Source organism: Arvicanthis niloticus, chromosome 9 (genome assembly GCF_011762505.2).
Source record: "Arvicanthis niloticus isolate mArvNil1 chromosome 9, mArvNil1.pat.X, whole genome shotgun sequence".
Taxonomy (NCBI): domain Eukaryota; kingdom Metazoa; phylum Chordata; class Mammalia; order Rodentia; family Muridae; genus Arvicanthis; species Arvicanthis niloticus.
This window is the reverse complement of record NC_047666.1, coordinates 64,970,649-64,994,317: the sequence shown is the minus strand read 5'-3', so window position 1 is coordinate 64,994,317 and position 23,669 is coordinate 64,970,649. Positions and strand designations below refer to the sequence as shown.

General features: G+C 46.1%; 1 protein-coding gene across 4 annotated transcripts in view; it reads right to left on the bottom strand.

Annotated features, from left to right (window-relative positions):
* The window catches only part of Cracr2a (calcium release activated channel regulator 2A), a 108,909-nt gene that overhangs the window by 63,547 nt on the left and 21,693 nt on the right, over positions 1-23,669 (bottom strand). For 3 of the 4 annotated variants that reach the window (XM_034512424.2, XM_076940611.1, XM_076940612.1), the window contains exons 3-5: positions 4,778-5,017; positions 1,617-1,728; positions 267-450 (exon numbers count right to left, since the gene is read on the bottom strand). In XM_034512424.2, coding sequence (XP_034368315.1) covers positions 267-450; positions 1,617-1,728; positions 4,778-4,987 — 506 coding nt within the window. In that variant the 5' untranslated portion in view covers positions 4,988-5,017. Of the gene's footprint in view, positions 1-266; positions 451-1,616; positions 1,729-4,777; positions 5,018-10,471; positions 10,681-23,669 lie in introns of all 4 variants that reach the window. The other variant, XM_076940610.1, reaches the window with a different exon arrangement.

Genomic DNA, 23,669 nt, shown 5'->3' with positions numbered 1-23,669 from the left:
TGATGGACTAAACCTCTAAACTGTAGGCCACACCAATTATTTTTTTTTCTTTATGTGAGTTTCCACAGTTATGATGTCTCTTCATGCCAATAGAAAACCTAAGACACCATCTTTCATGAACACACGCCCAAGCTGCGTCTGATGAGGGGCATCCTTTACAGGGTAAGCAGATTCAAGGTCGGAGATGACGAGAACAGCAGGAAGTGAAGACAGTGGAGAGCATGGGAGACAGCGAGTAGGACAGGATGGTGCTCACTGTGACTTACTCTTCCAGAACTTTCTGGGCTCCAAGTCTGTCCATCAGCATCTGAAACTGATCTTCCTCATCTTGGTCCACGTCTCCCACATCCTCCTCCCCTCTACACTGATACACTTTCTCCTCTTGGAGCTGGGCCACCTGCTGGTCAGCATCCTCCTCTCTTTGGCTGTTCTGACTGAAGAAGAAGTGACCTAGGAGAGTAGAGAGCAAGGACACAAATCAGACATCCTCAGCCTAGGGGGGACTTGGCTTCCTCTGTTTATGGGATTTAATCAAGGTTTGCCCTGGAGAAGCAAAAGGGATCCCTCTATAGCAAAGATCCGTAAACACTGAGTCTGCAGTTTGTGTGCTTTGATTTGCATTCTGACAGAGATGTCCAAGCCTGGAGACAGTGGTTGGGAAATAAGATGGCTCCTCAGTGGATCTCTATAAAGGAAGTCGAGCATGTATCTTCGGAGGATGTAGCTCAGTTGTAGAACATTTACCTAACATAAGCAGGGCCCTGGGTTCAATCTTCATTACTACTATCAAAGAATAATAATAAAAGTAGAAGAAAAGTGTGTCTTTTCTGCTTCCGTGGTAAGCAATAAGGTCGTTCCCTCCAATACTTGCCAGCAGCCCACCTTGGCATCCCCACTAACAATGGCACCTCATCATACAGGCAGCTTTCTCTGTATTCATGCTGGCTGGCACGACAGCAATCTGCCCTATCCCCTCAATTCAAGAACAAGTTCGAGGAAAGGGTCAGGAAAGGCAACTGATACGTTTAAGGAAATCACATCGCCCTTTGCAGGTGGCAGATAGATGGGGAAATTAGCCTACTGGTTCACCTCATCTGAGAGTAGGCTCTGTATTCATTAGCATGTGCCCAGGCCTTAGTTCTCCTTCCTGCTTGTGACCTTGAAAATGACAGTGCTATTCAAACCTAGAAGTTTCTCTGACAGCTGCTGCCTATAAAAGCAAGAAACTCTAAACTCAAACAACCCAGCAGGACTTAAGCTGGGCTGTCCAGTCAGCCCACACTTTTGCTTTCTTATTTTGTCTCTCAAAGCAGGAAAGGGACTGAAAATCCTGACACAGCTTCCTGCTGATGCCAAACCTGTCGTGAGCTCCCATGTGGGAGCCCTAGCAGAGACAGTCCATGGGCACAGGGGATGCCATGGTACAAACAGTCAAGGTGGGCACATGAGAAGAGCCCTATAATCTACTCTCCCCACAACCCAGGGCTCTGCACCCACAAAGGGAAATCAGAAAAGTTCTGGAGACAGTCCAAGCATGTTGAAGGGAACAGGAAGACACACTACACAGCTGCAGGGAGACTCCCAGACTTGGGTTCCCAGCATCCACCAGAACTTACTAAATCCAGTAGTGAACTCTTCTGGTGTCAGAAAGCCATTGCCGTCGGCATCCAGAGCATCAAACACATCTTCCAGCTCTTCCAGACTTAGGGGCAACTCCTTATGCAGCCTCTGAAAACAATCCAGACTGCATCTGTCCACATGTTGACGATGGTCATGGGGCCCTAGACCTTGGAGTATTCTCTTCCTTTCCATACTGGTGCAGAGATCCTTTGTTGGGCGCCAACTAATGCATCCGACAATTTTCTATGTGATTTATGCATGTATCTATCAGCATTTAATTCTCATAATACCCCTTTGAGGGAGATACTACTATCCCTATTTTAAGGATGAAGTTTAAAGGTAAATTGCCAGCTCCAGGGTCATAGAGCCAAAAAGTCAAACACAGCTCTGACTTCAAAGCAGGCATTGTCACGCACCAGTGCTATCCAGGACTGACTAGCTCCAGGTAAATGCCTAGAGGATGTGATGTTCTGAGACCACAGATGAGAAGGCTCGGACACAAAACCTGGCATCTGGAAACCACTCCATCAAAGCAGGAGGGTGGGTAAAGCCTGGTAGAACAGGCCTGGAATCCTAGCCACTAGGGAGGTCGAGGCGGGATGATCCCAAGTTCAAGGCCAGTCTGGGTAACTTGCTGAGACTGTTTCAAAATAAAAGGTAAAAAAAAAAACAGGGCTGAGGATGTAGCTGAATGGTAAAGAAAGAATGTATGTAGCCTGCACAAGGACCAGGTTTGACCCCTGGTAACTGCTCTACCTCATCCCCCAAATTAACAAGTAGTAGGGAAGGACGGAGACAGGGAGATACAGGTTCACAGAGCCACTATGACAGGCCAGGTTGGTGGCACTACTTCCTGGTCTTTTCCTTTGTGTACCCTCTTTCCTGAGCCATGTTGGTCTTCCTTAATGGAGGCCTCCTGTCCCAGAGCCCCAGCACTCCTCTTATAAGTAGTTATAGAACTGTTTTGTTCTTTAGCTCTGAGGATGCTCCTTACTGCAAGTGACCCTCCCACCCCGGCCCTGCAGTGTCCCACAATTGCCCCTCTTGGCTCTGATTTGAATGTGAAATGTCCCCCACACTCATGAGGATTAAACCCTTGGTCCTCCAGCTAATGATGCTGTTTTAGGAGGTTGTGGGGTCTACCTGGTGGAGGTAGGTCACCAGGGAGGGCCGTGGGGGTTTTAAAGCCTGCACCCACTGACAGCATGAGGGATGAGGCAGATGAGCTGTTGACACTTCCCTCTGGCGTCTGTCTGTCTGGTGTGAAATGGCCCCAGGCCAAAGCAAGAGTCCTCCTGTACCTAACAATCCATCTCCAAGTGAGGATCCCCAAGGGACTTGTTACCTCTCAGCTGGCTCACCTCCTTCCTCGGGAACCTAAGGGCCAGCAGCACAAGCTACTCCTGTGCAAGTGACTGACACGCACAGCATGCACAGGACTTTGTAGGAAGGAAAGTGGACGCACATGTGGATGCTCAGAACCTGCAGGTGTGACAGCCTGTGACACACCTGCAGGGAGCACTGGGCTCACGGTCTTTTAGCTGATGAGCCATAAAGCCTCATTTAGCTGCGCATTAATGTCGACATTTAGCACACATTACCAAGTGGGAAGAGAGGCTGATGGGAAAGCCATTTGGAAGAACTGAATTAAATATGAATGGGTTTTTCAAGAAAGGAAGGAGACATGCGAAGACTCTGGAAGCTCAGCTGCATAACAGTCCATAAACCAGCTGTGGCAAGAACCACAAGGGGAGAATTCAGGGTAGAAGAGCGTTGATTTTGCAAGCAGGGTGCATATCCGCTCCATTAGAAATGAAAGACATCCCCCCTGGAGGTGGGATGAAATTTCCCTAGCTCCCAACAACCAGATCCCAATGCTTTCTTTGGGATTAGATTTCCTCCCTCTCCAGTCAGCTTCAGCTTGTTGGATCTGGCAGAAAAGTGATAGTTTCCTTTATACTTAAGCTAGAAAGATGAGGAAAGAAACACCAAGGTCAGCAGAACCTTCAAGCTGCCTTCCACCCTCTACACCTATATACAAAGAGCACACAGGCATGATGTTGTTGAACCCAGGGAGAATTGGTCAGACTCAGGCTCGGCCACCTTTCTGAAGCACACGGTCGCACAGTTTCGCACATGCCCAAGTGACACTCACACTGGAAAAGAAGCTGGAGCAGAGCCATCTTCAAGGCCGGACTTGCACACACCCTTTGGACACCCACAGCTGTCTGATCACACCAGGTTTTTGCCTGTGCTTTGGATCAGCTATTCTGAGCATCCTCGGGAGAGCTGAGGCCACACCTGTCTCTGTCCCATGGTGTGCTGTCATGTGCTTGGCTTTAGTAGATTGCCTCAGTATAAATCAGTCCTTATCAACCTCTGGGAATGAACCATTTCACTCTCAGGAGCAGCTGAGAGGGTGAGGGAACAAGATAGGAGTGTCCAGTGCATGCCACGCCTAATGGCAAACCTGGTCATTGCCTAGTTTTGTACGGTCAGTGAAATAATAATGGCTCTTTCCATTTTAAAAGGGCTGGGAAAAGATCAAAGGAAGAGTCAGAGTGACACACAAGAAATTACATAAAGTTGAAAAGTTATTTCATAAGTGACTTTTTTTTGTAGTTTTATACTTTTGCAATTTTGAAGTATTTGAACCCATGGGCTTAAAGACGCTGGGCAAAGGCTCTAACGCTGATCGACATCCCCAGAACCCTTCTAATTTTATTTCTGAGACAAGATCTCACTGAGTTACCCACTGGCTCTGAACCAAAAGCTCTCCTGCCTCAACCTCCTAGTTAGCTGGGTTTACAGGCATGTGTCACCACACTCCATTTAGGTAGGTTCATGTGGTGCTAGAGATGAAAGCTGGGGCCTCATGAATGCTAGCTAGACAAGCACTCCATCAACTGAGCCCCAGCCACCTGTGTTATACTTAGTCCATCATGTTACTGTCACCAGGTCTTAGGGTGTCACAGAGTCAGGGAAGGCAAAGAATCCAACAGAGGGCATGGGCTGAACATGGAATGAACGGAGACCAGGCTCCCCACACGGTCAGTACTGACAACCCCTCGAGTGCAAAGATGGGGAGACCTTTTCTGGGAAGAGGTTACTCCTTCCAGGTAGCCCATGTGCAGTGACAGGTGGGGAACCCTCTCACCTGCATATCTGTCCTGGCAATGAAGCCCTTGCCCTCCGAGTCACAGGTCTGGAAGAATTCTTGCGCTTTCTTCCACATGACACTTTTATCTGGCACCTCCGCTTCCACACACTCTGTGTGGTCCAGCTCCTCCACGCAGGCTCCACTTCCCTGCTTCCCATGACTGGGTGTCTGACAGCTGGAGTCCTCTCTTCCACTGGGGGCAGCCATCAGATCTGTAGATTTCTTTATCTTCAGAACCTGAACAGAAGAAATGAAAAACAGAAGAGTGTGACAAGGGTGGAGCAGGATGGAAAAAGAGCAGGAGTGGAGAAAATCGAGGTGCAGAGCTGGTCGCTGGCATGTCCTGACATCTCTTAGCAACCAACTCCTAGTTACCAGCGCTCAGGATCAGCGTGATCTGCAGTGAAAGCTGATAGATCAGCCAGTCCATCAAATGAGAGACTCCAGAGCAAAGGGAAGAAACACACGGAGACTGAAAGGAGGCAGGCTTAAAAACACCCGCAACCCTGAAGGAGATGGATGGATAGACAAGGAGGCAGGCTACAGGATGCCCTACAAACTCTGAACCTAAAAACCACACAACACTGAGGAGACAGATGGATACACAAATTGTAGCATGTAAATACAATAGAAGCATAACTAGGGGATGAGCTGGATCTTGAGTAACAAACATGGATACATTTCAAAATAATCACACAAAGACAGGAAACCGAGGAAGAATACATGTCACACGCTTCCACTTACATAAATTTGTTTACACTTGGTGTCCAACTTTATGATTGCATTTGGTCACGTTTATAGAAAATGGAGACAGCCATAATAGGAAGATGTTGTAGGGTGTGGAGGGATAAGAAACAGGCAAGGGGAGAGATGAGCATGATCATGGCCCTCACTTCATCAGAGTGACATCTGAATCCAGACGTCACAGATTTATTTCCTTATTCCTTGATCTACAATGGTCTCTCAGTATCCCTGAGCCCCAGATTCCTCACTGTGCTCAAAACTCTGTGAGAGCTCAAGGTTCTTATAGAAAATGGGGCTGCATTTATACATAATATATATGTACAGTACCACACATTTTATTTATTTAGAGACAGGGCCTCACAGTGTAACCAAAGTTGACCTCATATTCAGAATTCTCCTGCCTCAGTCTCCCATGTGCTGGGATCACAGATGTGCATCACAACACCTGTATCCTACTGTATGCTATCTAGACATGGCTTATAATACCTGTTACAGTGGAAGTGTTATGCTAACAGTCCTTAAACTGTATTGTCTGGGGGGGAAACGATGAGAAAAGATCACACCTATGCAGGGCACACCTATTCTTTAATACTTCCCATGTTTAGCTGGATGGCAACCCCCCCCCCACATGAAACACTGATTTCATTCATGTGCGCGTGCGCACACACACACACACACACACACGTATGTATGAATTTATGTATGTATGTATGTATGTACATATATGCACACAGCTATGTCAAAATTTATCAAGGTACCAACTTTAAAGGCATGTAGCTTATTGTATGTCAATAACTCAATGAGTGTATCGAGAAGAAAGAGGGAAAGAAAATGAGAAATTATTGTTGTGTTGGGGTCCCTCAGGCCTAAATAATACAGCCTAGTCTCCTATGTGCATATATGTATATATAATCTTATGTGTATGGTTGCTTTGTCTGTCTGTACACTACATGTGTGCAGTACCCACAGAGGCCAGAAGAGGGCACTGGATCCCCTGAAACTGAAGTTACAGATGGTTGTAAGGGGCCATGTGAGTGCTGAGAGCCAAACGTAGGTCCTCTGACAAAGCAGCTGGTGCTGTGGACCATAGCCACACCCTCCCTAGTCTACTGTATTTAACTGAAAACCCTGAGTCTTCCTTTGACATTCAACTCTGTTAGAAAGAAAAAAAAGTAGCTGAAAATTAAACAATTTCCCTGTGGAAACTTCCAGACTGTGCAGCCCCTAACCCAGTGGTTCTCAACCTTCCTAATGCTGTGACCCTTTAATATATCTCCTCATATTGTAGTGACCCCAAACCATAAAATGATTGTATTGTTACTTCATAACTAATTTTCTACTGTTATGAATTGTATTGAATATCTGATATGCAGGATATCTGATATATGACCTGCCACCCCCCAAAGAGATCGTGACCCACAGGTAGAGAACCACTGCCCTAGGCACACAGAAGCAGGGCTGAGCCCCCGCAGAAGGCCACGTATCTACTGGCATCCAGCCTTCTCTCCCTTCCCCTGAATTCCCCGGCACAGTTTGTGTGGGTTTTCCAAGGGCAATGTGGGACTCAATAACGGAAGCAAAACGTAACCCTGTCCTGAGCTCAGCTATCTCCTGCGCAGGTGGAGCCCAAGGAAGCATTAACCTTGGGGATAGACAGGGTTCTTGTCTTCACAACTTTCCATTGGAGGAGTTGGTGAGGGAGCTCAATGCACTTGCCATGTGAGTCTGATGACTGGAGTTCAATTCCCTGGGCCCAAGTAAAGGTGACAGGGCAACAATGACTCCACACATCTGTCTTCTGACCTCCACACTCATATGGTGGCATGTGTACACACACATGCACACACAAAACTAATACATTTTTTAAATTGAAAGATTTTTTTTATTAGACCAAGAGACAATATAGTTATAAAAAAAAAATAGGCTAAATTCCATCCTCTCTCCCAGCCTTCCTTCCTCTTCCCTCTCTCTCTCTCCTTCCCTACTTTCTTTCTTCCTGACTAGAGACCAAACCCAGGGCCTTGCCCAAGCTAACTAAGCTCACCCTATCACTGAGTTGATTCCCTCAGCAGAACAGACTTTGTACCTGCCTGCAGCTGAGTTTCTAAACCATTCTTTTCGTCCAGAATAATTCCCTGTAAACACTTCACATGCAGATAAAAATTATCCAGTCCTCGACCATTTCTAGGAAGATTTCCCAGTTACCCAGAGTAATTTTAGCAGCTTAAGTGTGCAATCAGAAAGTTTGTAGATCAAACCTAAATCTCTCCTGAGGGGTTAAAGTGAATGTCTCTCCTAATCAGGCTTCAGCTGGTATTTCTCTCAACACTTTACCTGCTGCCAACTTGAAGGCAGCCACTAAATCACACTGATTCCTCTCGAAGCCCTTCTGTAACAAGCAGCTAGGAGATCAAAGCCCAGAGTATCCCTGAGAGCCACTCAAATCTCCTGAACTATCCAGGTTTCAGGGGGAGGAGAATCTCACGTGCAGTGGGACCCCAAGTTCCCAATGACAGCCTCAGACTTGGCAGGGCTGAAGGCGGGCAACTCTTGCCAAATGACACACCACACCACACACACCCTGTTTTTTTGCTAGGGAGAGAATGAAGTGTGGAGTGGTCATCACACTTGAGCTTCTGGGAGGTGACACAGCAGAGTGGGAAAAGCCAAGCTGCCCCAGGTCCTGCCTCCATCACTGCCTAGCTGTATGACACTCAATGAGTTAGGTGATATCTTCATGATTCTCTTTTCCGATCTGTAAAATGCAGGAGACAAGGCAGGCAGAGCTGGGAAGAAAAATGACCCTCAAAGAGAGAGAAGAGACTGGCTACACACGGGCTTGCGTTTGTTTGGGGGACTCCACAAGCCGACCTCTTTCATCAGCATCTTCCACAGCTGTCTCTACGCTACCACATGACCAGAGGTAGCTGGTACATTACTATTATTGTTGTTGAAATCAAACTGGCTTCCTCCTCCTCAGTTGTATTTCCTTCCAAAAGGCAAACTTATATATGTATATCTATACATACATATATATGTATGTGTAATATTGTTTCAATTAATAACCGTTCTGTTGCTGGGATGAAACTTACAGAAGGGGAAGTTCATTTGTACTTACAATCTCAGACAGATATGAATCCATCACAGTGGGGAGGCAAGGTAGCAAGAGATGGGCATGGCAGCCGGAGAAAGAAGCTGAGAGCTCAGATCTTAAACCGCCAGCAAGCACAAAGCAGAGAGAGAAAACGGGAAGTGGGGAAGGCTTGTCAATCTCAAAGTGATGGACCTCCTCCAGCACTGCTGTACTTCTGAAACCTCCCCAACATATATATTTGTCTGTGTGTGTGTGTGTGTATGTATATATATATATATATATATATATATATATATATATATATATATGTACATATATATCTGTATGTAAGTGAAAGAGAGATATATAGAGAGATAGATGATAGACAGATGTGTAACTTCATGTGCTTGTTCTCTATCCCCTAACTAAAGAGGAAAAGAGAGCAAACATATGAAAATACAAAAAAAAAAATCAAGATTGATTAAGTAACACGGACTCTCCAGCTGGACGGAATGCAGTGACCTCACACCACCACCACCACCGGGAAGGGACAAGCCCCTGTGAGGGTCAGGTGTGTGCCTTTGATAAAGACCATCTTCCCCCTGGCAGGCTTCGGGTAGCTTTGTGCAATCCTCCAGTCAGCATCCTTTCTCCTCAAATTAGGTCCAATTTCCATGTTCTAGCCTCCAGGGAGACAGGGAACAGCTGTCTTACCTCTATAAAATAATTCTTCCAGGTTCGGACAGCTGTTCTTAAACACCCCCTGAGCGCTCCCCTGATCTATTATAAAATACATTAAAGGCCCTTGCTAATGGCTTCAGGTCTCACCAAGATGGCTGCTATTCACCCTAATTCCTGTAATAATTAGTGGTTGTAAACCACTTTGAAGATAAAAGGCATTTTATAGAGCTAAGTCCTATCATGATTAGCTTCCCAGTACCTCCTCCCCGACTCTGATGAGCACATCAAAGCCAAGTGCAGTCCCAGTAAGCTATCTGCTGCTTAATTAGATGTGTTTCAAGGCGGCTGGTATATATTAAAGAAACTGCTGCAAAATTTATCAACATTAGAAGAGTGGTTGCTTTCTTCCTAATGTGAACAAGCTCTTTTCAAAGGCTGTCAGCGCTGATGCCTGCAAGACAGGAGCTCGGAGAGGCCTGAGTGCTAATGTAGACTCTAGGTCGACAAGGGAAAGGTGTGCTCAGCTCAGCTTCTGTCTTTGCATAACATCTTGTCAGCAGGGTTCTACACATGCCGCCTTTTGATTTTGCAAACATGCTCTGATGTAAGCAAGAAAAGGCACACACTCTGCTTCATAGACAAAGACCATGTATACGATCAAAGGGATTTACAACAGCGTGGTGGAGCTAAGGTTAAGGTCCCACACCAATAATAATGGATTGATGCTCAACCCACATTTGTGCACCATCCTGGGCTCCTGGGTGCTCTCATTGCCTGAATCTGTGCTTCTTATAAACCAGACTCAGGCTCCTAGAGATACGTGGTCCACAGAGGCAGAGCCAAAAGTGCCTTAAGCTTCCTTAACACTTCTAAATAGCTTTCAGTCAGTGACTGACCTGTGTGTGAGGGCCCTCTTGTCTCCATAGGGGTAAAGGTAGAGTTGTGAGTTATACTCCCAAACACCTAGCAGGACCAAAGACTGGAACTTTGTCCCAGTTCTTACTTTCCTTTCTTCCCTTTTGCTGCCTTACTGGGGCTCTCCTGGGCTCATTCCCTCTCCAAAGCACCCATATGATTCCTCTCAGGCTGGGTTCCTAGAGCTCCATGCCAGGACAACTCCCCTGCCTCAACATTCAGGTGCATTTTGCATATTTTCTGTGGAACCCATGCTCCCAGATTGTCTAAGCTCTGACCTTCAGTGATCTTGTTCGGCCCTATGCCCTTCAGTCCTGGGTCTGAGTTCTCAAAGCCTTTGTTTTCTCTTGTATTGTGATGTCCCAACTGTTTCTGAAGGAAGTCGTCACGTCTCTCTCCCGAACCAGGCAAATATCATCAAACCAGGCCGGCGCCGTGGAAGATGGAGAGAGGAATTTAGAAGCACTGTTTCCTTGGTGAGCTTCCACTGTAGTAAGGGAATGAGACACAAATAAGGAGGCAGAGAATGTGATGAGAGCCACATGTGTGTATGATGAAACCCCTCAAGGAGCTACCCCCAAATGAAGCTGTTCCCCAATAATTCTCCACACAATTTAACTCTGGCTTGGGTCATTTACCTGCCCCTATCTATCTATCTATCTATCTATCTATCTATCTATCTATCTATCATCTATCATCTGTCTGTGAGGTAGAGGATAGCAGGTATGTGTCATGGCACATGTCTGTTAAGTAACGGTAACTTGAAGGGGCTGTTTTTTCTTCTACCGTGTAGTGCACTGTGACAAACACCAGTTGCCAGGCAGCTCTCATTTACCTAACTTGAATCAGAAGGTATTATCGAATGTTTAAGAAAAGTCAGCTGTCATGGAGATCATCCAAATGGGCAAATAATACCATTAGAGGAGCTTTCGTTTAATTTGGTTTGTCCTGTCGGCACCAGGTTCCAAACAGCGCCTCAAAATCCTGCTTCCAGAAGCTTAAGTAATCATGTTAGTGGTAAACTGTGGATTTAAACCTGTGTCCTCTTTAAAAATCCTGCTCTCTCTCTCTCTCTCTCTCTCTCTCTCTCTCTCTCTCTCTCTCTCTCTCTCTTTCTCTCTGTAAAATGGGGCTATGAGACTTAACTATGAGACTTGTGAAGAATTATGTGTATTGACCATTAAAATACCTGCTATATAATAAGCATAGGAGAGTAGGCACTTACTTTGTGCTTTGTGTGTGTGTGTGTGTGTGTGTGTGTGTGTGTGTGTGCGCTCACAGAGGCCAGAATAGAGCACCAGAAACCCTGGAGGGAGAGTTATGGGGAGTTCTGGGCTGCTAGACATGGGTGCTTGGAACTGAGCTCTGGTCTTCTGCAAGAGTAGAAAACTCTTGACCAGTGAGAATCTCTCCAGCCTTGCAATTGCTAATTTTATGCCTAGATCAAACCAAAGAGCATCCCTGCAGTTTGGATGTCGTTTCTTCCCCCAAAGGTTCACATGCTAAAATACTACTGAAAGGCAGTGGAGTTCTAAGAAAAAGACCTAGTGATGTGGTTAATCCCCATCCTTCGGAAGGTTCTAGTGTGAGGGGGTCTGTTTCCTCAGAGTAGACTGCTATAAAAGAGTAAGCTGTGCCCTCTATGGTCTCTGGCTCCCTCTGCAGTTTTGTAATATCCCTCCCTCCCTCCCTCCCTCCCTCCCTTCCTCCCCCTCCCACCCCTGTCCCTTTCTCTCCCTCCCCTCCCCTCCCCCTCCCATCTAAACCCTTGTATCCCTGACACCTGACATCTGCTATGAGGGCCCTCACGTGAAGCTGACATTGGTAAGGACTCCTTAGAAATCCAGAACTCTGAGGTGAATAAACCTCTTTCCTTTATAAGGAATCCAACGTGGAATATTTTACCATAGCAACAAGGTAATTCTCCGCTGAGAAGCCTACACCCATGCTCTTGAATGGGTCCTAATTTCTTCTGAGCATCTCTCTCACTTTTAAGCTTCATGTCCAAGCCCATATTAAAATACCGTTATTAAATCACGACTTTGCCTCCCAGGAATCCATGACAACATGGCCACAGAGATGTATCTAACACAGAGGTCCCCACCATAGCCTTCAGGCTCAATCTTAACCACAATGGACCATGAATATCTCTCAGTATCAATGCCCATTCTCCGGCCCACACTCTCTCACCTCCACTTTATTTTCTCTTTTCTTGTCTGCTTGTGTCTAAGCATCTCTCTCTCTCTCTCTCTCTCTCTCTCTCTCTCTCTCTCTCTTTCTCTCCCTCCCTTCTTGCCTCCCCCTCCCATTTGTCTATGCTAACCAAGTCCTACTTGGGCTTAATACCTTGGCCCAATTATAACAAGAATACCATGGGTTGAGTGGCCAGTAGTCAATAGAAATTCACTCTTCATTTGTTCCTTGGATCTGGAGATCCAAGGTTAGATGCCATCATAGCTAGGTTCTGGTGGCATCCCTCTTCCAATGCCAGATGCTGGTTTCTTGCAATGGACTCAAGTGGCAGAGGGAGCTGGGGAGTTTTCCTGAGCCTCTCTCAGGAAGGCATCAATCTCCCCAGTCTCCTCTGTGAGCATAGCCCTTCTGAGCTCACTGCCCCCCCCAACACACACACACAAAGGTCCCTTTTCTTATTGTCCTCCAAATTCCTGTTCAGCACAGGAATTCTGGAAGGCATAGCTATGTCCATGTGGCTCTGCCCTGGGGCCTTCACACCCTCCCATACGCAAAATAGCTCTCTCCATTCCAAGTAGCTTCAAAGGTCTTGTTCATCCCAACATCAGGCAGTTTTTCCAAGTCTGAAATCTCCCCACTGATCCATTAGGGATGGAAAGATGGAATCAGTCCTCCAGTTCACCAGGCTTTACCTCAGCAGATTCAACCAGCCAGTGATTAACAATATTAAATAACAGTGTCTGCACTGAGCATGTAGAGGTGGTGTTGTTATTATCCCTGAAACAATGCAGCCTAACAACCATTTGCACAGCGTTCATCCTCATTACCGGTCTTCCCAGCATGCTTTGCAGCAGTTGGGAGGCCGAGTAGAGGTTATACAGAAATATCACAGCATTTTCAATCACATTGAACATCCAGAGTGTAGCATCTGGGAGGGAGGAGGTGTCTCGGAACCAATCCCCAGTATGACTTTACTAAAATAGTGACAATGACCCTGCCATGCATGGGGTCTGCAGCTGAGAGCCTTGAGAACAGATGAAGTAGGCAGAAGTCCGTGGGCCTTTTGTCCCTTGTTCACCTGGAGCCCTCAGCTCTGGTGACTGCTGACAGATAACTGGCAGCTCCTTACACAGGGAGGGGACTTTTGCTACTGGTGACTTGAATCCCACCTAAACGCCAGGGAGAACTGAAACGTACCATGTTTACCATTAGAGACACAGTGGAAAGAGCTTTATAGCCATCTGGGGAAAGGCTGGAGGAAATGTACTTCCCAGATGGATGCAAAATCCCAGAAGGAAATGGACCTAGTCCCCTCCTCCAAGTTGTAGAGAAGAATTGAGACCCTTAAGGCACTGCCCGGGGAAGCCTGCTTAGCAACCCTAACCTGGCCTGGTGAGGTCCACTGCATTCCAGAGCCCAGCTTTCAACAAGCCCACCTGAAATTACTGCCTTTAGTCTGCAGATGCTGCCCACAGCACCAACACTCACCTATACCACTCAGAGTTTCAGACAGCAGCCAGATTCACGGCCCTGAGTGGTACGGAAATGCAGTAGGGTTTACAAGAAAGACCCACGCGGCATCCCTCTAAAGTATTCACTGTCATTTGATTGTGGTTAACTCCCAAGGGCTTATACTTTGGAGGATGACAAGGGCTGTCCATGAGATGTTAATAGCTTCGTTGTTCGGGTGTTTTGTCCCTGAGGAGGGAATGATTGGGTTTGTCTCATGGTTTAAAGGCTTTCAATCTGTGGTGAGCCAGATCTGTTGTTTCTGGACTCCGGTGAGGTCATGTTGATGATAGGGAGAGAGACAGAGGGGCCCATAGACAAGGTACAACCTGCAGTACAGGCCACTAGTGACTTCCTTCCATTAGCTAGGCAGCAACTCCTAGTTCTCACATCTTTTTGAAATAGTGAAGCCATCTGGGGACCAAACCTTCAGCTATGAGCCTGTAGAGACACTGAATAATAAGACTACTCTTTCCAGACAGGAATCTTAAAGAGATTTTTCTGATCTTCTATGATGTCAGTGGGTCTTAATGTGTGAGTCAAGACCCATTTGGGGATCAAACAACCTTTTCACAGGGGTCACCTATCAGATATTCTGTATATCTGATGTTTACATTACGACTCATAGCAGTAGCAAAATTACAGTTATAAAGTAGCAATAAAAGTAATCTTATGCTTGGGGGTCCTCACAGCATGAAGGACTATATTAAAGGGTCTCAGCATCAGGAAGGTTGAGAACCAGTGCTCTCTTATTTTCTCATGTCTTATTACTGTCATTACTATATTCACAATAAATTGAGGAAAACATCTTTGTAAATAAAAAGGTTGGCCTCTCTAACTTGAGTGGATAAGAAACACATTTTAAGCAAACAGGCAGACCAGACTGTAGGGTGATGTTGTTTCAAGGTTTACATAGCAACTTCACAAAAATAGGTTCTTCAAGCCCTACAGACTTTCTCAAGGTTACACAGTAAACAAGTCTTAGTGTGTGAAAAGGATTCTCGAGTCCCTCTCTTCTAGCCCAGTGTGTGTTCTATTATCCCACAGGCCACCTAAAGCTGGCCTTGCTTCTCTTCGCAGCTGACGCCTTCTGGAAGCTGCCAAGCACCTGCTATGGTTTAAATGCGAAGTGTTCCACACAGACTCAGGTGTTGAAGCCCAGGTCCCCACGGAGTGGCGATATTTTGAAATTCTGAAAACTTCAGCAAGTAGGATCTACAGAGAGGAAGTCATTTCCATGAGCATGCCCTTGGTGACATTTTGTCCCTGGCTCATCTTCCCCTCCCCTCCATTCCTCCTCTCTCTCCCTCTCCCCCCTCCTTCCTGTCCACCATGAAGTAGGAGTCCTGACCACTGTGACATGTTTTAAGTAAGTATGGACTGAATCCTCTGAAAGGGTGAGCCAGGACATATCCTTCCTCCCATAACATGTCTCTGTCAGGTGTGTTAGGCATAGCTAGGCTGAAGTAGCCAATAGGATGCCCAGGACCGAGCTCTCTCCTCTGTACCCCTCCCCTCTGATTTGGTCCCAGTGGCATTTAGTAAACTCATCTTTCCCCCAAATCTGTCAATTCCCAGTCACTGTAGTGACTTGGAGTCACTGAAGTAAAAGAAAGGTACAAAGCAATATGCAAGCAGCCAGCCTCAGAGGAGGCTACTGTGTTGGGACAGTAGCTCTTCACTCTGGATCCAACCAGACGTTGTCCCTGATCATAACCAAGAGAAGTCAGACAGATACTCAAAGGTGGAGTATGAGATTGTGAGAGACCAGCCTGATTCTCAAAAGATGCGTGTTCTCCATGAAGAGATAGCGGGCATGGCAAAATGAAAAATTAATTAAAAATAGGGTGTGCATCTCCAGGAATGAGACAGGCGGCCCTTTCTGCCTTCTTTGGAACAAGGTGGGGCTACTGCCCAGCTGATGAGAGATCCCAAGTCTACATTATGTCCTAGAGAGGTCACAGAAGGCTAGGGATTGGGGGGGGGTGTACAGTAAAGATGGAACCAGCTAGCAACAACACAACAACACAACATCATGAGCTTCAGTGGATGAATAGATGACACAGCAGTTCTTCAGGACATCAGGGGTGTGGGGGGATGACAGCTGGTGGCTGATATGTCAAGAACATCTTTGGAGAAGGAGGTGTTTGCATTTTGTCTTGAGTGGGTGTGCATGTGACCTGTAGGTTCGTGTGTGTGTGTGTGTGTGTGTGTGTGTGTGTGTGTGTGTGCATGAAGGCCAGAGGTTGACTTCACGTATCTTCCTCAATTGCTTCTCAAACTTTCTGTTTTCCAAAAGAAGCTTTCTCATTGAACCTGGAGCTCACAGACCTGCCTAGACTGGCTGGCCAGCAAACCTGAGGGATCCTCCTGCCTCTGCCCTCCTACCACTGGGATTACATGTGCACCATTGTGTGTGGCTTTTTAAGTGAGCGCTAGGGATGGGAACTCAGAACCCCGTTACTCACTCACACAGCGAGCAATCTCCATCCACAGTTCCAGACTTGGAAGGTCCTTTGAGCGATCCTATTTGGAGATGGTATGAGCAACAGCTGGGGAGTTTGCTTTGGGGGTGAGCCCTTTTTCTTCCAGATGTTGGTGGCTAGATTTCTGTCCTGGGCTTGTCATCAGGTCCCTAATTATCTCTCAACTGAGTTGTGAAAAGTGAGGGATCTCCAAGGCTGAACGTGAAGCCTGAACATGAAGTCAGCACTAGGGAAACGGGGGCCAGTGCTGAAGACACCTGGCTAATCAGGTCACTGAATACTGCAGTACCTCCACAAGCACCTCTAGAATGTTCCTGGTGCTCAGGTCCAGCAGGGACACATAATTTAGCTCAAAATATGCTCTTAGTTGCCATTTGATTTTCTAGGAAGTGTGTTTCTGTAACCAGGACAATGGTGAATTCCCTGTGTATATCAACGGCTGAATAATGTCAACACTGATAACAAGGAAACATTCATATGGCATTTTAGTGTCCACAAAGATGTCTGCCACATACCCCCATCATTTATGAGTTACTCTCTTATCTGCAATGCACAAACATTCCCATATGACTGTCAAAGATTGTACTATCTCGTTTGCAATAAAAGCATCCCTGCAGTTACAGGTCCTGGCTGACAGCTGGTGCAGGGCCAGGCCTGGGGATGCAGGTGTCTCGCTTGTACTCTTTCATGTGACACCTTTATCTCCAAACCCTTCCAGCTTGGCAGAGTAGCTTTTAAATGTGCGACAAGAGCCTTACAGGGAGGCTTGGGAGCCTATGCTCAGCTTCCATGTGACACCTGATGGGCATTGTTATGTTTCTTTGTTCAAAGAACACAGGACTTTGGATTTAGCCACTGAGCATCTGTGTGGTCTACAGAAGTTATCTTAGGTAACTTTAGTCACTGAACATGTATAAAAACAGGATCTCTATGGTAAGGTCATTTTGTAGGCAATGAAACATGGGAGTCCTTAGCAAGGGGCCTGGTACACACCTGGTGTTCACCATGTGCTAACTGCATTATAGTTGCTTTTAATCTTTTGAGATTTATTTTATGTGTGTGGATATTCTGCCTGCATGAGTATCTATGGACCATGTGCATGCTGTGCCCAGGGAGGCCAGAAAGAACACCAGATTCCCTGTATCTGTAATGACTGACAGTTAGTACCCAGCATGCCATATCGGTGCTGAATCCAGTACCCATCTTGACCAGCTACTTGACCTTCTGGCCTCCAGGCCCTCCTGTCTTCACTGACACCCATGAAGTCACCAGACTCTATCCCTCCATCTCTTTTCCATGGTGTATCTAGGCTTGGAATTCTGCCATTCCTCCTCCCTCCCTTCCCCTCTCCTCCAGCTTCTCCCCCTTCTCTCTGTTTCTCCCAAAACAGGAGGTTTCTTAGCACCAGCCCAAGTCAATAATTTGTACGTTTACAAATTTGTACATTACAAAGCTCTGCTTTGAATCAATTCCCTGAACTTCTCATCAGAAGTCAAAAGTTCATGAATTTCTCCTTAATCTCACAATAAATGTTCCTAAGAAATCTTAAATTCTAGAAATGGCCTTTGCAAGCTCACATTCCTTTTTTAAAAAAAAAAAAAAAAAAAAAAAAAAAAAAAAAAAAGACATATAAATTACAAACATCCCACCTTGCCCAAAGAAAAAGCTCAGACAGTGATGGGCTCCTCACCTTGCATCTGCTTCCCACACCATGCCAGCCTCACCAGGGAACTTCCTATATTCTGTTTCAAAAGACAGGGTGCAGAGCAGTGCATCCTCACCTGCCTCTCCACCTCTGCCTGTGGCTTGAAGGATGCTGTGAGCATCCCCTGCTGTTTTATCCTTCTGCACAGGCTGCTTCCCTTTACCCTGTGGCCTGCATTGTGAGTTCCCCTCCTGACCTGTTCTAGCCACCTCACACTGAGCTTTCAGAAAGCAGCCATTATTTCTCCTTCCAAGCCTCCCCCCAGAGCCTCTTCAACTGTAGTCTAAGCAAGAGTGTGTGAATGGCAAAACCTCACTGTTTCCCCTCTGGACTGGCTCAGAACCGCTTTTTATTACAAGGGATTAAAGTAGCCAAGGTCAACTGGTGTTACCCTAAAGCAAGACCAGAAACATGGCAGGGGCTGGGGTTGATTTCAGGAAGAGTCTGAAGCAAGATGTAGAATCTACTTCATTCCAGGCCAGGGCTCAGTCAGCTGCTGGATCCTGGTCTGGTTTGGTCCCTTTCCTTGGCCACTCTGCAGAAGGGTTAGCTGGCCAGGACTTCCAGGTATTAGAGTTTCCTCCTAGCAGGAATTAAGCAGGTTCCAAAGCCAAACAAATTCACCCAGTGGCTTCACCCTATTGGCCATTTCAGAAGGATCCCCAGTCCAAAACATTGTGCTCTATAACTGTCCATTCCTGTTGTCAATAACTTACAGCCCAATTAAAATAACTGCACATGATAAACTGAAGCTAGTCAGAGAGGAGGGAGGGAGGGAAAGAGAGGAGATAGAAGCAGAAGCTGAAGAAACAAAACAGAAGAAAATCAATGTGAATGGTGGTTGTTTATTAGGCTTATGGGGGATACTTTCTTCTTTACTGTTTCATACACACATTTATTACCTTTATAATAAATTTTTTTTCAAAAACTTTAGGATAGATAATAAAGGACAATGATGAGGTTACTGGGGTGAACTGGGGAGTAGGGGCGTGGCCTGCTGGTCATCTAGAAGATGAGGAAGGCAAGTCCAGGCCAGTGGGGCAATGAGAAGACGCAGGAGGAGGGAAGAAGCATGGGATGTAATCAGGAAAACAGAGCCGGATAGTTAGCATCAGCCCAAGACAGACTGAAGGGCAGGGGTGGGTCCAGAGAGAGGGGCTCAAGCCTGTGCCGATCAGCTCGGAAGTTTAGTCTCAGGGTCTCTGTGTTCCTCGTTAGCATCCCTCGGTTCCACTGTGTTACACTTGACTGTTTACACCTGTGGCGCGGCGGCGAGTAGCACACGCAGACCTCAACAGGCTCCTGGATCCTCCGAGCCCTCAGGGATCCTCTGAGTTTAAGTCGTCTTGTGTTAGATGCTTGGTTTCAAACATTGGTGCTTGGAGCTGATCAGATGGCTCAGACAGTCAAGGTACCTGCAGCCAAGGCAGACTACCGGGGTTCAGACCTCTGAATCCAAGCAGGAAAAAAAAATCCCTTTACTTGTAGGATGGATTTCAGAATGGAAGCTCTGAATTGTTAGGTAACACAACTAGGGTCACACAACCATAAGACAGTCCAGAGCATTCCAGAAACGGTATGGAGTCTGGAGTTAAAGAGAGGGAAGTAAAGAGACCAGACTGGTGCAGGACCACAATCTAGATCCAGGAACTGGACCAGCTTCTTATAATGGGGGTTCCAGCCCTGCATAGATTGGATAGCTGACGGCGAGCGTCTTAAGAAATCTGGTAATAGTAAAAGGTTTCTGAATGTGCAGTGACCAACAATTAATTCAAAACCAAACATGTAATGAATCCGAAGTGTATGTGGTGGCACTCGTTCATGCTACGTGGCACAGCTCCACGGCAGCCTTGGTTCTGAACACAGAACACGTGCACCTTTCTCTGCTCATGTCAACGCATGGGGTGACACTGAAGAATGCAGCCGGAAATGCCTGAGGTGTGAGACACTGACCGGGTCATGAATGACAGCATCTCCACTGCACAAGGGATGCCTTCTGTTCTTATAGAAATGTAACGGCTTAATTATGGGAAACTGAGACTTCCCCATCACATTTCTTAGTGTGTTAAACGATTATAGCTTTTAATTACCTTGTGTTAGACGTTTGCTTTTAAAACCTGGTGTTTGGGGCTGGTGAGATGGTTCAGAAAGCCAAGATGCCTGCTGCTAAGGCTGACAACCCAAGTTCGGTCCTCTGAACCCACGTAGTAAAAGAAAGAACCAATTCCCAAAACTTGCCCTCAGATCTCCACACACACACACACATGTACATACACATGTAAATATACACACAAATAATAAATAAAAAGTAATACAATTTTAATTGGTGTCTGAATTACTGATTTGATTTTCATTTAGATATTATCAAATAAATTTCGGCCTGAACGTAGGACAGAGTTTCCAATGATTTCTGCAGTCATCCTAAAAATACTTCTGCCATGTTGTACTGTGTATTCATGGAGGTAGTATCCTTAGTGTTGATGATTATAATATCAAAATCTTGATTAAAGGTACAATGTCAAATATTCAGTCAACATTTAATTTTAATGTAAAAATAACATACGCAGCTGCCTTATTGGTATGCAAGATCTCTCTCCTCCTTAATAAATCAAAAGATTGTATGTATCAAATAATTGTTTTTAAAGTAAACTTCATTATGGTTTATGATTAGTCAATATTTGATTTGTATTCTTATTTTATATATCTATAAACTCAGGTCACATAGATTTGTCTGGTGAAAAGACGTACTGGGAAAACCGTTCAAGATCCCTAAAATGGACTAGCACGTTCCCAGGAAGTGGAAGTCAGAACAGGGGCTGGGAGGTGTGGTGCACTGCTCTGGCTGAGAGCTGACTTGTTTCTTAGCAACCGCATCCTATGTGTTTACTACCTCCGATGACAACACGGGGCACATGGTACCCACAGGCACTAAGCCTTACTTAGACTCCCTCCCGCTCATATGGGATAGGGCTGTGGGTCCTCTAGGCAGGATACAGTCAGCATCCACCTGGTCTCTTATCCACTGTATTCCTCATTAAAAGCCCCTTGGTCTAAACAAGTCCATGAAGATGCAGACTCAGCTGTCCCTACACACCTGTCACTCCATCCCGGCTCCAGTGAAAGCAGGATTGGGATGGAGGTGGGGCGGCACAAAAGTGGCTTTGGTTTCCATATCAGTCACCAACCAGACCAGATCACCTCTGATAATTTTCATCCCTGTTTTGAGCCTCAGATTTCACCTGTGAATGGTTTGGGCTGAACAAGAGGATCTTTGCAGTCTAGGCTAGGTCTTTGGTTATACGTTCTTGTGCAATGAGGACCATGTGCCCTCCTTGGTATTTCTATGGTCATGCTAATTAAGCAATTCCTTGTAAAGCCAGGTGGCATATGTCTTGCTGCTAGACTCTGAGCTCTTGGAGACCAGGATCTGTCTGTCCTGTTGCCAGTAGGGTTTCCCGTGGCTGAGCCTAAAAGAGCAATCAGTGTCCAGTGTTTGCCATGTCCTTTCCTTGCAGGACATTTTTCTCTCCATGGTTCAGGGCATCTGTTGATATGCCTTTATCCACCCTTCCAGTCACTCTGGAGAAGCCTCCTGGTTTTACCAAACAGGAGGAGGTGTGCTTATTGCTCAGCTGGGCTTCCACAGAACCTCTGTCCTTGAGGCACAGGGGAAGTGCTCCAAGGAGGGCTACCAACAGCAGCAATGATTCTTGTGTTTGCCTTGGCTCAATCTCCATCCCTAATCTCAGCCCCATGCCATAGTCTCATGGGAAAGGCCCTTATTCTTACCTAGCATAATGAGTAAGAATAGGTTGTAGTGCTTCTGGAAGCAAGATGATGTCCAGAATGACCACTACCTTGTCACTTCCCCATTCACGGGATCCCAAAACTGGTCCTTGAGACCCACAGTTTCATTGTAGTCTGTGTGCAGCATCTCCCTCAAAATTAAGACAGGAGATACCTAACCGAAATAAACTATCACTTGTTCCAGACATAACACTCCTGGGAATGTACCGGAAAGATTCTATGCCAGGGCACCCCAAAGACACATGAACATGTACGTTTATTACAGAATTAGTCACAATTAGCCAAGATATGGAACCAGTCTAGATGGTGGTCACCAACAGACAGAATGAGAAACACAACATGGCATGTGTGCACAGTGGTGTTTATTCTGTCATAAAGAACACAAGTGTCATCTGCAGGGAAATGAGTGGACAGAGAGATCGCTGTGCTAAGTTAAACAGGACAAAGATTGCATGTGTTTGCCCCTAGACAGAATATGAATAAGTTATAAAAGCAGGAAGAGAGTCGGTCACGCTGGGGGAGGAAAGAGTCTACAGGGAATGGAAGCAAGAGAGAAACAGCAGACAGAGAAGAGTGACAAATATGCAAGTTATTTCTCATAGATAGAACCAAGATTTATACACACACACACACACATGCATGCATACATACATGCACACATGCATGCACACACACACATAAGCACACATGCACACACATGCACGCACACACATGCACGCACACATGTTCACATGCATGCACACACAAACACACATGCACACACATGCACGCATACACACATACACATGCACACATGCATGCACACACACACACAAGCACAATACGCACACACATATGCACACGTCTGCTCGTGCATACACACAGGGCATGAAAACAGAAGGAGAAATCACTTAGGGAAGAAAAGAGGAAGCAGTAGCAAGCTACCTAACAGCATCAGATCACCTCACCCATCCATGCAAGGAAGATATATTCCTTGGTTAAAAACGTTACTCTGAGAAAACAGACCGGGAGTGTTCCCACATCCTTTGTTCATTTCAAGGACAATGGGTCGCCAAATGTCAGCAAAGCTCACAACCAGAGACTAAGAATAATGTGTCTGTTGCTTTCTTCCTCCTGCCCCCTGACCAGGCCCTGCCCCTAGTCAGGGCATTGCAGTCCCTGGATGTTTCTTGCCAGGCACATTTAGAAAACAGTGTCACCCTCAGGTGACATCTCTGCTTCCACACCACTGGGCCTTTCTGAGCTCACTGTTCCAAAGCAGGCCTGGGAGTACCAGATCCACTAATGCAGTTTATGAGCTCCTGTTTAGCAGTCTGAAAGTTTCTCAGCTCCTCTCCTGCTGAGCCAGCCTTAAAGTCAGAGAGAAATCTGCTTCTTGGGCATCGTTAATGAAAGTTTCACTGTGTAAGTCAGCGGGAAACAGGGCATGGTGCTGTGTGCCCTCATTCTGGAGATACCCCCACATATGAGATAACCAACTGATCATTAACTAAGTACACTACCAGGTTAGCTGTTCTCAGTGCAAGCTGGTGGCCTGAAGACAGGCTACTACAATCCCTTTGAAGAAGTTTGGAGGAAGGATACAGGATTTACTTCCAAGTCATTTTGAGATCTTTCTAATGATGCTGTAAGTATCAGTGGTCCTTCAGGACGTGGGACACAAATGCTCTGCTCACACTCATGAAACCACCAGTGTGGGACAGCAAAGCTTGCCAGTGTGAGCTGACTGCACACAATGCCTAACCATCTGACTTAGCACCAGAGAGTCAAGTGTTC